General features: G+C 40.0%; 1 protein-coding gene across 4 annotated transcripts in view; it reads right to left on the bottom strand.

Moving 5' to 3' along the window:
* The window catches only part of mctp2b (multiple C2 domains, transmembrane 2b), a 33,890-nt gene that overhangs the window by 9,855 nt on the left and 8,599 nt on the right, over nt 1-15,436 (bottom strand). For 3 of the 4 annotated variants that reach the window (XM_031848537.1, XM_031848539.1, XM_031848538.1), the window contains exons 3-15: nt 11,880-11,997; nt 9,524-9,666; nt 9,232-9,308; nt 8,316-8,430; nt 8,144-8,176; nt 5,196-5,366; nt 3,940-4,070; nt 3,180-3,366; nt 1,231-1,324; nt 1,026-1,128; nt 750-852; nt 457-558; nt 274-348 (exon numbers count right to left, since the gene is read on the bottom strand). In XM_031848537.1, the coding sequence (XP_031704397.1) occupies nt 274-348; nt 457-558; nt 750-852; nt 1,026-1,128; nt 1,231-1,324; nt 3,180-3,366; nt 3,940-4,070; nt 5,196-5,366; nt 8,144-8,176; nt 8,316-8,430; nt 9,232-9,308; nt 9,524-9,666; nt 11,880-11,997 (1,452 nt within the window). The remainder of the gene's footprint in view (nt 1-273; nt 349-456; nt 559-749; nt 853-1,025; nt 1,129-1,230; nt 1,325-3,179; nt 3,367-3,939; nt 4,071-5,195; nt 5,367-8,143; nt 8,177-8,315; nt 8,431-9,231; nt 9,309-9,523; nt 9,667-11,879; nt 11,998-15,436) is intronic. The other variant, XM_031848540.1, reaches the window with a different exon arrangement.

Genomic DNA, 15,436 nt, shown 5'->3' with positions numbered 1-15,436 from the left:
CTCTACCAACTGTCTGAAATCCAAAGGTATTCAATTTACTATCACGAGAGAAAGTTAAAATGTTCAGTTGATCAACTAATTGACTTATCGAAGAATGGATTTGATGGGTATTCTACCCTTTGTATGCAAGTGTACGCTGCTCCAGATGAATACAAATCAGTTAAAATCTATATGTACCGTGTGTTAAATGTATTTTTTTTTTTTTTACTCAATGCAAAATGATGATTCCCCAATCCTGTTTTATACATAAAATGTATCAGAGCTGCATCAAACCTTTTTGGAAAACTTGGGATTATCCTCCTTGAATCTTCTCTCCATTGGTTGGAAGGTTCTTATACCTGCTCTGACCTAATAAAAAATAAATAAAAATAGTCATGAAGCAATAAGAAGCAGACAGAATGGGGGCCTGTCTTTCATTGCACTCATGTCCTCATTGCAGGCTGAACTTTTACTTACAGGGTTAAAAATAACCTCCAGCTCCAGAGTGATGCTCCCCTTTGACAGCCCACCTAAGTCCTCTTTCTTCAGCAGGAAGGCGATCTGCTGTCCCCTGCGGATCTGCGGGACAGAAAGGGCATCAGGTGCTGAACTCATCCATGAACCTGACCATCAGTCATGCTGCATTACATCTTAGCGAGTCTTTAACGTGCTGGAGTGTTATCGCCCTCTTCACTTTAATTTAGACACAGAGTGTAAATAGATTAGTCTATTGTCCGCATGACGGACTCTTAGTGAGGTAGTGAGTATACCGAGAGCAGAGGAATGGCAACTTTTCCCAAGAAGTCTGGCGCCTTGTCTCCATCCTCGTCAAAGGTGGTCACCACCAGAACATCATGAATGTCTTTGACAGGGCTGCGGAGACAAACAAGCAGGTCAGGTACTCCACACCAACCATCACACACACAACGGCCACAATGTTCCAAGTTTTCTTAATTTGTGGTCAAACAGAATACGACATACATACATCACGTTGTATTATTGAGAAAATGTGGTGGGAGGGAATTAAACGAGAGATTCAAACTGACAATGTATAGACTTTATTCCACTCTGGGTTGAGGCTCTTGTAGACCGTGTGGGTCTGCAGTCTGTCGTTCCCCAGCTCCAACACACAGAAGGGATCACTCTTGCCTGCAGAACACAACAACAAAAAAAACTTTCACACTAGGCTCCCTCTGTCCCGTTTAATGCAACAAAAGAACAAAAGGAAATGAATCCAAATGTGTGACGTACCGTTTAAATCAGCAGCCAGCAAATCTGCAGCCTTGATAACTTTGATTTGAAGGAAACCAACATCACGGAGATTTTTCAGGGAACTTTTCAAACTCTGTGGGGGACAGACGGGAAGCATGGGGGTTCAGATGTATTACCATAAAATGGAAAACATCAGAGAGCAACTACTAAAAGCCTTCACAATCCTCTGTTTTCTTTGTTTTTTTTTAAATCATAGGATACATGAGCCAGGCGTTCTTTTCATTCAAGTGCAGTAGTGCGAAAAAAAATGTTCAAACATTTCCTATCTCACAATGTTTGGGAATCCTTGAAATAAAAAAATCTGGAACACAAAATATATATCAACAGAGTCAGTCTATACATGTGCATTAATTAGCCATGTAATCTATATCATTTGTGCACCAGAAGATAAATCCACAGCATTAACAGCAGACCTGTGCTACTCTTTATATGCAGTCTGTTCCCACCTCAGTGCCAAACAGACAAAAGAAATGAGTTTAAAGAAGTTATGGTAAATGTTGTAGAGGCACTGAAATATGTTTTTGGGAAGCTGTGCCATCTGAGATTTGAGAGACAGTCAAAAAAAAGCAGTGCTTTTGCTATAGTATGTTTTTGAAAAATTTGAAAAAATTTGAACTGGTCAAAGGTTTTTTATTTTTTAAAACAGCATTTCCATCAATAGACCAGATGCTTGATGAAGGCATGGAGTGGTTCGGGGATTTATTTTCATTCCGCAGTAGAAAGGTTTCTCTTCAGAGGCTGACTTGAAATTTTTGTATTTAACTTCAATACACAAACAAGACATACTCTCAACACAGTACTTGCTTCCAATTGCATTGCCATGATTGATTATTCATCTCAACCACGTTTAAAGTCACTGCACGTTTATTTTCATACTTTTTTAGCATGAACTCAAACCAGCGGCTGCGAGACAGTCGTGATATAACAGGATATAAAATCTTAATATCTATGTTGTGCTTTGGAAAAATGATTGATGGTAAATTGCATGATTTTTAGTTTATAGACTAAAAAAATAATAAACAGGCATTGGACTTTAAGTGCAGCTTTTGATAACAGTATCTATTAAGGATAGATTCTAATGCGCTGGTATCTTCAGTGGTGTCCTAAATATTTATTCCCCCCTCCCATCTGTACATCATCAAGTACGGTTTACCAGCGGAGTTCACGTTGGACCCGTTTTCTTTTCAATGTGTATACTTACTCAAGACAACACAGCAGACCTTCTCAGTGCATGACCACCTAGCTGATGTCAAAACCTTCAGCTCAACACTGACTCTTAGCACATTACCTGGCAGATACTGCCATCTCTTGGCCTTTCAACACAGGAAGTACTGCAATAATCCTGGAAGCAGTTTCGACTTAAATGTCCTAAAGCTCACTCAATTTTTCAAACCCCCCCCCAATTGTTAAATCTAAGCACGTTGTATCATCTTCAGACTAAAACTACATATAGGTTTGTACTAAATGCTCACTTAATTATCACAGATTACAATACATGCCTTTCTCTTCACTCTTATCTCCAATGGCAGTGGGCTTTCACCTGCCTTAAGTAACAATCTTTAGACCGACACAGATTCTAAATAGAGTAAAAAGATTTGACTGATAACTGGAGACCATCTTGTGATGGGATCACGTAAGCCGCGACGTCAAATCGAGTTGGGGGACGTTAAGTGAGAAGGGGCCCTACCCCACTTCCTACTCCCGGCACTCTTGCTCAGACCAAACCCATCTTCAATCTCTGCCTTCACCTTGATCTTAACTACACACCTATTAAGTTGCGTGACTCACAAGGTGAAAACAATTCCAGCGAGGCTGTCGCGGTTTGTAACGACCCAAATGAAAGTGTCAGATATACTGACATGTAGGTGGTGAAGTGATGCAACCACACCGTACAGATATAGAATGTATACAGCAGTGCAGGTACTGACATAGTTCTCCAGCTGATTCTGTTGTTCATGAGGTTCATCAAGCGGTGCGGCACAGAGGTCAGAGATGGAGACGCCGCTGCACTCGTTCAGTGTGATCAGGAAGACCAAGCGCCCTCTCCCCTGGTCCAGGGTCTGTGTGAACAGCTGCCTCTGATTGAACGGTATCCTGGACAGGTCAACGTCACACCTGTGCACACAAACACACACACACACACACACACAGGCCTTCACATACTGCAGCACACGCATGCAGATATAGTTGCAGTCATGCAAATTTAAAAATGTACGTGCACAGACATGCATGATGACGCACATGCACAACGCACACGTACAGGCATAAAAGCAAGAATAGACATGTGCAGACACCCACATACACAAGACAAACACTTACATCCTTACAGCACCAGACGATATTTCTTCACATTGTTCACTGCTGTACGGAGAGGCTCAGTAGGCATTTGCAACATTATGCGGGCTGGACACTTAACAACTGACAGTTCACTTAGACACAAACATGTACCGTTTCTGCACCTGACAGGACAAACACACCACACACTGGGCTGACACTGGTCTTTGCTTCCAAATTATCAAGTGGAAAATCAAGGGTGCTGCTCTGGAAATGCCAAATCTTTTTTTGTTCCCAATGTGAGGTGTTTTTTGGCAAGGTGAATCACATCAGTAGTTTTGAGACTGTTCCCATACTGGCTTTGAAGGGCAACACACACTCATACAGACACACAAGTTCAGAGTGCAGACTCACGTTCCCAAACACTCCTCGTTCCTTCGTCCTTCCATGTGCCAGAGCTCCACCTCCAGGTTCTCTGGCCTGTCACCGAACTGGTTAAAGGTGAACCTCTCTCTCCACTGAGGTTTGGACACTTTGCAGTGATTCTGAATAAAAAATGAGGTCAGAACATGAAATATAAAAGAAAGATATGTTTTCTCATTCACATGCATGTGCATTGCTGAGAGTAGCCATTCAAATACAGATAACACAGTCACAAAATGCTGATACCCTATTTTCCATGTTATGCTATAAATCATAGTACTGTCATACATTTAGAATATATTATTTAGAAATAATCAATTAACCAGTTGCAGTATGTCCAGATTTTCTAACTGACTTATATGAGTTTGATTTTCCAACAGATTGGTGTGTGTGAATGATTTGAATCAAGAATCATCATCAGAAATTTGCATCGCACATGAAGGCACAAAAAGTAATTACTGTCATCTTGAACCTGCATATAAGAAAAGAAAGGAGCGATGCTGCTCATTAGCATGTAGCTTTGATGTGTAATGGATGATGTTGCAGAATAGCAAGGCGATCATCAGTGACAGTAGCCGCAGCGTCGGCAGCGCAAGAAAGGGAGCACCACTGCTAGACATCCTCCAGCTGGCAGGATGAGCAGTGATCAAAGCAACTCATGTCACACACCAAAATCCATTTTTATCTTTTTACATTGCCGTCTCTTATACATGATCTGTGACCACGTCAAAAGATCATAAGGGCATTAAAACCCTAACATTTGCTCTTTTAAACAGTTCTACAGCTGTATTAATTATTACTTTGGACAGTATGGTATGCATAGTATCTACTGCATAAAATACATTATAATATAGAATGCCAATATCAAGGTAAATATACAATATTATTAATAAAGGCGTTCATAAAAAATGTCTGGTTTTAAACATTTCCAATATTTCATTTTAAACAACTCGTGTCGTGACCAAATACATTACCAGATAAGCATGATTACACACTTGCAAAGGGAGAGGGGGAAATGACATGGAAAGGATTAGGGAAGAAAAACATGAGTTTAGAGTTTAAGTAATAAAGAAAAGTGCCTAGGATTAGGAGGAGGAGAAAAGGAGCAGAGGAGGGAGAGTATGAGGAGAAGAAAAGAGTGGGGGGGGGGGGGGGGGAGGAGTGGAGAGGGTTTAATAAGAACAAGTACAATTCAAGAGGAGGAGGGGAGCGGAGGAGATGAAAAGCATTAGTCCTACATCCAGTACCTTGCTTTTGTGTCTCTGCTCTCCCAGTCTGAAGCGAACAAAGAGCTGACCTCCCTGAGTGTCCAGCGGCAGTTCCTGACCCTCGACCAGAGTCACTGACACAACAGAAGCCCACAGCTGACTGTTCCTCACTGTCTCCGACTGATGAAAGCTCTGAGAAGAGCCTCCCGACTGGGATTTGAAACAAAGGAAAGGGGGGTAAGGAGATTCAGAATGCAAAATGCAAATAATTCATATGCAACACCAGCATATCTATTTACCAATCCGTTATCTTCATCTTATCTTTTATAACAACACATGCATGCATCATCCAGAGACAGGAACGACAGGACACAAAACACAAACCGGTGCAGTAAATAAAATGGGGATTCTACTTAGAAATGTTCACCAATAAAACACAAAGCTTATATCAGACAGCAACATGATCCGAATCCGAAGCACCCATCGGAGAGACAGCTGAATGAAAAAGCATTATCGTTCTCCTCCAGTGAAAAGAGAATTGAATCGTCCCTTCAGTTCACTGAGAGATTAGGTAAAGCCTGCAGCAGCCACAATGCAGAGCAGCATCTTTCTTCCATATATAATAGGGAGCCATATTCTGAGATAATTAGCTGAAAGCTTACATGAAGACATCACACTGTAGGGAGATACATTTAACCCAGATTCAATTAATGCAGATCAAGCTGACAGTGATGTCCTGTCTGAATCGGTTCTGTCACATGCACAGGAGGAACATGTTTCAATTAACAGACCGCACTGAATGCACTTGGCAGAGTACAATTAGCATCTGGGACGTGCACACAGTGGCCAATTTATTAGGTACAACTGTTAAGTAATGACAACTACTACTTCCAAACGCGCAATCATGGAGCTGCAACTCAATCAATAACCTTGCAGAGATAGTCTGGAATGAGCAAAGATGTCAGATGTGCCGATTCCAGTACCACAGAAAGAGCTGCCCTACAAAATAAACTACAGAAATGTGTTCAGCAAACACCTCCCCCGTGAGAAGTCAGAACACAACCAGCACACTCATTTTATGGATATTGCTGGCAATAATTTGTTTTGTCAACAATGCTAAAGTCTCAACACTTCCCTTCTTCCCTATAGCCTCTCTGTGGCACTCTGCCCCAAGACCATTGGTTCCTACTGGACCAAGGGTCGCAAATATAGAATTGAATTTCCTTAAAGCGACACTTTTTGATGTTTGAAAAAAAAAAAAAAAGAAAGAAATAACAAATACTTGAAAAGTCAAATTCATAAGCAACAATACATATCTGTGCTAAATTCAAAACACTGCTTTTGCTGCTAGAGCCTCACTTCTGGTCTGGTATGATCAGCAGATCGTGGCGGCTAACGTTAGCAAATCTTAGATAGATGTTGCTGTAGCTGACAACACTGAGTATACGTTTGCTGACATTGTGACTCTTCTGTGCGTGCCCTCCTCTTACACTATGGGTCTGTCAAAAATTGCATACTATTCATATTAATTATGATGCAAAATTCAGTCTGTAGTGCATTTACACTGCTTAGTATGTGGATTTTGTGTGCATGAGAAATCCCCCGATGTTGACTAGGCTAGCGAGAATTTCTAAATAAGAGCCGTGAGACCCCAGAAATGCATTGAACGACTGTCTGATGCCGGATCGCGAGACAGTTGGTTAAAAAAATAAACTAAAATAATTAGAAATGGTAGCGAGTTATATTAAAGGTACAGGTAAGAGGAACAACGCGGGGAGCTCACATATAAGTCATTTGAGTTCAGGAAGTACAATAGTTGCTTGGGTGTAGTGTAAGTTAAGTGAGTTTATTATGTTTCCTATGTGTTAATGAGGAGGAAGTGTTCATTTTAGTTAAAATGAGGGGTACAGTGTTATTTATGGCCAGATACATTTGTAGGCAGTAGAGAAGCGACTGCATACCTAAACGTATATATTATATCTTTGTATTTTACAGAACCATTTTCATTAAATGTGTAGCACCAGATTGAGCCTGTGTGACGTCATTCTGTGCACCGCTACACATTGAACGACTGTCTGATGCCGGATCGCGAGACAGCTGGTTAAAAAAATAAACTAAAATAATTAGAAATGGTAGCGAGTTATATTAAAGGTAAAGGTACAGGTAAGACGAACAACGCGGGGAGCTCACATATATAATGTACTGTCGAAAAAATATATAATGTACCGTAGAACTAAATATTTAACACTAAAATCATTCATACGTATTACTTACCTTGAGATAATACCGGAAAATATTAATTGAATGGAAGAGGCAATGCTGACTGACATTCATGATAAACAACTTCCATTTAACGGGAGTTCGGACCGGTCACGTTGCCATCGATACGGTCATGTGATGCACAGAATACGTATTGCTCCAGTTTACTTCAGTATACACCGTGTTAGTATGTTAATACGTTTTAGATTTCACCGTTCTACCATAAATGGCTCAACACATACTTGGTCTTCCTTTAAAAGGCAAATTAATTTCCTATAAAAGTATTTGGGGCAGCAGCTGTTGTGCAGAAGGATTACTTTAAATGCACAACAAATTGAGTTGTGTATTGAGTCGACATGGGGAGAAAAAAAAAAAAAAGTACTTAGTACTTGTTAAATGAGTCAAGATGTGATTCTACTCAAAATGTGATATGCTTTATGCATACAGTATCTAAGTGACCACTGATTGTTAATGACTCAATATTTAATCTTAGAATTACTGAAGACATTTGTCAGATTGCATTTGGTACAATAGACATATACTTTCTTTAATCACAACATGGTCATTTGCTGCCCTCTTGTGAAAAATAGACAAAATGATCAACTGTAGCTTTAACTCTTAACAACATGTTGGTCTCTCTCTTTTAAATTCGGCAGATATCTGTAGAATGCCGACCAAACAAATTGGATTTAACTTTATGTTTGTCTTGCGTGTCCCCTCCATCATACCGTAACACTCCGTTTTCTTTTTTGGGGCCACCGCTGCCAACAGGAGCACGCATGTTAGCAACAAAACAAAATGACACAGTGGTTAGTAGGACGTAGACAGGACTGGTTGGGTGAAACCATACATGTGCAATAAATACAATGCACAACAAGTGTCCTCTGTGTTGTATATTACACTGCCTCTTTTGCTGTCTCCATCTCTGAGTGACAGACTCATGTCCACCAGCACGACCCCCATGTCCACCTCCAGGCTGTTCGGGTCGTCCAAGGGCAAAGACATCTCGTTGAGCCTAAAAAAAGAAAAAAGAAGAGAACAGTTCATCTTAAATTAAAGTTCAACAAATATATTTCAGAGAGGGGCAGTCGTCGGCCATGGAGGGCGCAAATCTGAGAAGTAGTGAGATGATTTACAGGATAAGAAAGCAGAAAAACACATTTCTGCAACAACAACAAAAAGGGGTGGGGGTTCTAAAGGATGATTTTACATGTGGAAGACAAAATAAAACAATCTGAATCTTTCATTAAAACAGCCTCTCTGTTTATCTCTATGAATGTCTGTCTTTCAGGTTTTTCGACAACCAGCCGGCCGACATAACACTTAGGTGTATTGCTCAGGACTCAAGGAAGTGCAGTGACCAGTGTGAAGTTGTTTGGATGAGCGAAAAGAAAACTGTAAGCACCAACACACACGAGCAGAAATTAAAGGAGTAACAAACCAAACGGGTTGAGAACCACTGGCTTATTACAAACTGAAATGAAATGATATAACAGTATAGAAATGCCAAAGACATGTACACTACAGAGTTTGTCCACTAGAGAGCACTGCCAAGTTTACTTTTCAACTGCAATCTGTCCCACTAAGTAGATATCATGGTTACAGTTCTCATGAAAAATGATAGGTTAAGGAATATTTATCAAAATATTTGTTATGTGTTCATATATAAAAAAAAACAACAACTAAATACTGATACATTATCAGCAGAGTATTTTTAAACTCTCAAGAACCCAGTATCAGTTTATAAGCTACACAATGCACCGTCCGACTGCTTCCAACACATAGTTGACCATTACGCTCTCACTGACACACTCACTTGTCCATCTCCAGATCCCCCAGGGTGACACTGGCGGAGCCCATGAAGTCATCAGTGGTCAGATCACGGTCGTATACCTGTGTCACGCCAAACACCAAGAGAGTGTTAATACAGAGAGCGTCATGGAGACTATTAGTAATATAGTCGTGGCACATGGTTGCAAATTGGTCTTCCCTGATGCATGGCCCGGGAGCCGCACCAACATATGGATCACCTCTACTGCAGGACTCTCTATGTCAGACGAATGCAACCGTAACACTCTCCTGTGGTAAAGTGATGAACTGTTAGTTACCTTGATGTACAGTTTGTGGGTCAGATCCTTCACAGGTAGGGAGAAGGTCTCGTTCCATGATGGGTTGAGGTCTTTGTAAACCACTTTGCTTTTGTAGAACGTTTTCCCGTCCAGTTTGAATTTCACATAGGGGTCGCTGGTACCTGACAAGAATTTATAAAGTACAAAACAATGCAGCTGGGATTATTTACTGAACCCTCTTGCTGCTGTTGGTGATGGAGATAGTTTCTGCTACTGGGGGTTAACACATTGACTAACAGCCCACACTGCAGCTGGTAATTCAGCCTGAATAATAATAATAATACTGCTTAAGGATCTTATTAGCTGAATTGATTAAATCAGACCTAAAAGAAGCGATAGTGACAGCTTGACAGAATTTAGGACGTCACTCCGTCTCTTTTTCGCTCTGTCTTCCAAAAGCACGGTTGACGTGTCATTGTGACCGACAGTAAAACATACAGATGAAATGAGCCTGCTTCTAATTTCCAACCTAGGTTTCTAAATAACCAGTTGCCCTCGTTGCTTCACTTCTGAGTAAATGTACAGGTTTCTAGTAAGAGGGAGGACCAGCCTGCTGTCATCTCTAATGTGTCTGTATGGAGGATGTGGTTTCTTTCCTCCGCAACCGATGGGACCACAGCTTCCTGAATCAATAGCCAATCAGATTTCGGCTTCAACTGTGAAAAAGTGACTGCAGCTGAAAACGTTATTTGAGTGAGTATTAGCGTCTCATGTCTACTCTATCACATGTGGGGAGGGCAATGTGTGATGGTGACTGTACTGGGATTCTGAATGCAGCATATCTTTTCAAGAAAGTGTTTTTACACTTTTTACATATAATAATTTTCACTTCGAGGGAAAGCTAGTAAAATCTGTGACTTCTAGCTATTCTGTCGATCGACCAGCTGAGGGCAGCAATCCATCATGAACAGTTTATGAACCATCAGAATCAGAAGATATTTTTCGATTCTCTAAATGTCAACAGAAATAGACATAAACCGTAAACAAGGAGAACAAAGCTGGACAACGGGTAAAACATGCCCATCAGCAAACAGCATGCAGAGCATGCTACGCATGCAGTTCATACCGTATAATCTGATCAAAGAGCACAAATAAAAGCGTTGGTAATGCACTGCTTTTAAAGGACTACGGTCTTAACGATAATGCAGGGGGAACCAAATCCTCCTGTGCCTTGATCCTCCCACAATCATTTTCTGCATTATCTTTTCACACAGAGCCTGGTTGTGTGAACACAAAGCCACACGAGAGAGAGAGAGGAAATGTAATCCAAATACATGCCTCGAGCGAAAGACCTGCTGTAATGAATGCAGGGCGCGGCTCAGACAGGTTCTAATATGCAGTGTGGAATCCTGCCCCGGCTGTTACTGGAGCTCCACAGTCAACCCGACACTCGGCCGTCTTGGGTGTCCCTGGAGTCAATGACGTTGCGTATGATCAAACAGACACTCCTGGCCTTCATTAACCAGCCAAGGCTAAACACACAAACTGAGGTCAATGCAAGCGAAAACAGTGTCAGGTTCACACGTCAGAACACTCTGCTGGGCACCAATGATCTTAAAAGTCTGGTAGGTTTAGGAAACCAAACTGCAATAAGGAAAGAAGAGATTCTAAACTACTTCTTCGATGGCGTCTGTGTTGCGTCAAACGTGATACAGCACACGGCAATTTTGAAATGACGATGAGTGCAACACATTCCAGCACCAGTTGCAACACGAGCGTGAGAACGCAAAAGGGTAGACAAAATGAATATGAGTGGCGGCACTTTACTCACTGGGGCAGAAATGAACATGATACATGATGACATAGGTGACAAACTGTAAAAAAAAAAAAAAAAAAAAAAAAAAAAACGTGTCAAAAGGGACAGGAATATAAGAATAAGACCAATGGGAAAAAGTTGATCGACTAGCAGGGAAGTTAAAATGATTCACACCAAACACCTATTTTAAAGCGATGCATGAAGCGATTGTAATTCCACTCGTACACTTCTCATATTGTGTTTCCTACTGTATCATGTCCATCCTGTATCGACACAGCCAGCTTCCTTGTTCAGTAATGTTGATTTAGTATTGTTTGAATACAGACTACATGCGGACATGAATACACAAAGAAAGATCGACTGTGTGCATTCAATCATTCCTTTGTAAAATGATCCGTGTCCTTTTCTTGCAATTCCGTGTTGTGTAACATCATCATCATCATCCTCATCATCACACAGACAGATGAAAAAGCCAACACAGTGGGAGTTGTTGATAGTGATAGCATTACTGAGAGTGATAGTGTTGATGTCGGTAAGGTAGTTGTAGTATAAGTAGCGGTGGTGAGATGAGGCTCTTACCACAGCGGTCCCTGACGACCAGGTTTCGTCCTTCCTTCAGGTTGATGGTGAGCAGGAAGGACCCGAGAGGATCCCTGATGTTCTCCGACACATTCGGGGACTCGTTGCCCATCTCAGACTAGACACAAGACGATACATTCCCATTATTAGTTTTATTACAGCGAGCAGTACACCTGATTACAATCTGACTTTCCGAACAAGTTTCAGGGCGGATTCTAAAACCATACTCTTTTTAGACGCCCCTCTATGCCTCAACAGAAACATGTTTTTCTACAAAACTATGGAAGTACTACACCACAAAATATGCAGAAGATTACAAATCTGGCCAGACATAGCTAGCTTTCAGTACTCGAGAGCTTTTGATGGTTGCTACAGACACATTTCGGTCAGTCATTTAAAAGTATAGAGTAGGATCTTAGCCCAATGGGGGGAGAAGTCACAATCTTTTCTCTCCATATGTTTTCATATTTAATTTACACATTCTCTTTAAGTAGTGTTATCATATTTTGCTATATTTAAGTCTCATGTTATTCTGCAACTAATCTGTAAATTCACAATAAGCTGTCATTAGAGGTTTAAGCACATAGGGAGAGTGTTCATTTGGTACTTGTTTATTATAACGATAATGTAAGATGATGTGCAGCGTCCACATTGGCTCTCGTTACACAAGCCGATCCTGTAAAACGAAAGCTGTTCTGGGCTTTTTTCACAACATTGTAACATACGACTGTCGCTTTGTTCTACTTTGATTAATTAATTTCAAAGTCAAAAGTTCTTCACATACTGGAATTTACCCATTGAATTAGTTCTACTGTTGCTTTTGATACAATAGAAAAGGCACACTCTATGGAAGGCTGCATGCCGTTGCATGCCGTCTGTGTTTCATGTCCATGCAATGGATTATTTAATCACTATTAAGCCTCTCCAGCAAACCATGTATCTTTCAGAGAATAAACCTCTGGTTGCCTGGAATCACCCGGCTCAGTGTCCCCGCCCCGCCACAAGAGCCAGGACGACATAAACACCGAGCGCTGATCTGCACACCGCCTACTATCCCATCATGTCCTGAACACAACACAATAATCCGGAATTAAACTTTGACACAAGTGTGTGTCAGCCAGCGCAATACGCAACAACAAAAAGAAAAAACACGATTACAGTGACTTGACAGAAACGGTTAGCCACAGAGACACATCTGTAGTAGACAACATAGTAAATAAAATCAAAGTGACATCAGTTCAACAACACAGAGTCTATTCAAATTAAAGAGCGGCACTTACATTTTGGTTGTCCCCGTCTTTTAACCGGTGACCGTTGAAATCATGATTATCATATTGCGGAGACAAAGATCAACACATTTCATAACTCTATCATGTGATGTATGACTAGAACTCTGAAAAAAACTAAAACTCCCAGTTGATGAAAGAGAAAAGTTTCAGTCTGCTGATCGGTGAAAGCTTCAGGAACTTAACTCTACCACCAGCACAAATCGTCTGAACGTTTATTAAAAATTCCTGTATCCTGGGGACTGAACACACTAATAATCAGCCCTGTTGTTCAGTTTAAAGCCACTACAACTCTGAGCCTTTGACTCCCTGTAGACTCTAAACCATGAGGAACAATACTCAATTTGTTTTTGATGAAATAGTAAAAAAAAAGGTATAGAATTATTCCCTTGTTGAATAAACAGGAGAAAGTGCATATGTTGCAACATCACTGCTTGTAGTGAATTGTTAAAATACAATGTAATTCAGATATTGTGCTAAACATGCTGATGTTTAGCAGGTATGATGTTAGTTTGTTGCTTCAGCATGATACGATTTGCTATCAGCACCAAAACACAAAGTACAGCTGACGTTAATGACAATATCAGTTGTAAAAAGGTATTTTGGTCACAAAGCAAAGTATTAAAAAAACAAACATATTTTGATCAGCACGAAGAAAAGCTAAGGGATAATCAACGGGATTATAAATTACATAATAGTATAGAGTATATTACAATCTCTTTAATTTAGAATATAAAAGAAAATAAACTTTCAAAATGTAAAAGGATTTACTTAAAGAAGAATAACGTATGTTTTTTATTTATTATAATTTAGTAATATAGTTTATTTATCGCAATTTTATTAATTTAATAAGTAATAAAAACAATGTATTTGTCTATATAAATGGATATTCTTGTTTCTCTGTACAATTATATTGAGTATATGTCTGCAATATTTGTATATTTGAAAGCTTTCCAATAAAGATAAAACAAAGGGATTACAATTCATAAGGGGAACATGAACGTCTGTATAAATTCCATGGCAACATGTCATGTGTACCTAACTCAAGAGCTTACTCTACATGTCATCACAAGTCAAGTCAAAAGACAACATTCACTATTTGCTGTCACTGTCAAGCAACACAAGACTGCAAAGCAAAAAAAACATTCTTTCTTACATTCATTTATTGAAAACAATTAATGAATGTAGTTTGTTGATCTGACTCAGATGTCATGTTAGAGCTAGCGATAGACGTGAAGTTTCGGCTGTTAGCACCACTTGGGCCAAACAGTAACTCATCCATTCATGAATTCAGTTACTACTCGCTCACCATTAGCCTATCTGCCACCTGTTGTCCATGAGCAGGCTAAGTGACACCTACCGAGATCACTATAACCATCCAGATAGAGAAAGAGGACACTTAATACCAACACGTCTCAAATGCCGATCTTAGATGTAGATATAATGCTACAGGAAATGTCTGTAACTTTTTTTTCCATGTCTTGTCTGAAATAAAGGAAATATTAACATGCGTCACATTGACAGCTGTTAATATTTATATCTAAAGAAATGAGCAGAACCTGAAAATGTACTTTTCCAGGCCATGTGAGAGCATTGGTCATATCACAAGGCTCTATGGAAAGGTCGCTGATATTACCGGTTGATTACTGATTTTATACCTCATGACTGACTAGATAATATTATGTGGTCTGTGATGAATTAACAGCTGTGGATCACCACAACGTGAAACGGTGGCATTGAATATTGTCAGAAGGGATATTTAAGATATGCCCTCTTAAAATTTCTGATTATATCTAATTGATCTTTTCTCTGCCCTTAACAGTAACCTAAAACAAAAAAATATCAATCCTCTAAGTAAGTGCTAAGTGTGAGTATGCCAGTTTGGCAACCATGCTGTGAGACCATGAAAACACATACTGGGATTTTGTCCAGTGCTGCTGGAGACTATTGATTTTGCAGGGACCTCTCATTTGATAATCTCATGGTTTAATCTACTCCTCCAAGTTAAACTTTGCAAGTGTCCAATGTAAATACACCTAACACCCACCAATGTACACAAACCAGCCAGTTCACTCAGCCTCTACCTGTATGTCACAGCACACAAATACTATACCAGCTTATTCTACCGTCATGTTCACTGTTAATGATTCTACAAACACCTTAAATATAAAATGAAACCAAAGCCAAAGTTTGGAAACAAAAATATTTTTCTGAACGCCACCACCCATGAAGTTTAAACCTTAAATGCATTATATAAACTTGTTTGTGGGA

This window comes from Anarrhichthys ocellatus, unplaced genomic scaffold (assembly GCF_004355925.1).
Source record: "Anarrhichthys ocellatus isolate YVR2014 unplaced genomic scaffold, GSC_Weel_1.0 scaffold8, whole genome shotgun sequence".
In the NCBI taxonomy this organism is placed as follows: domain Eukaryota; kingdom Metazoa; phylum Chordata; class Actinopteri; order Perciformes; family Anarhichadidae; genus Anarrhichthys; species Anarrhichthys ocellatus.
This window is presented reverse-complemented; position numbering and strand designations above follow the sequence as displayed.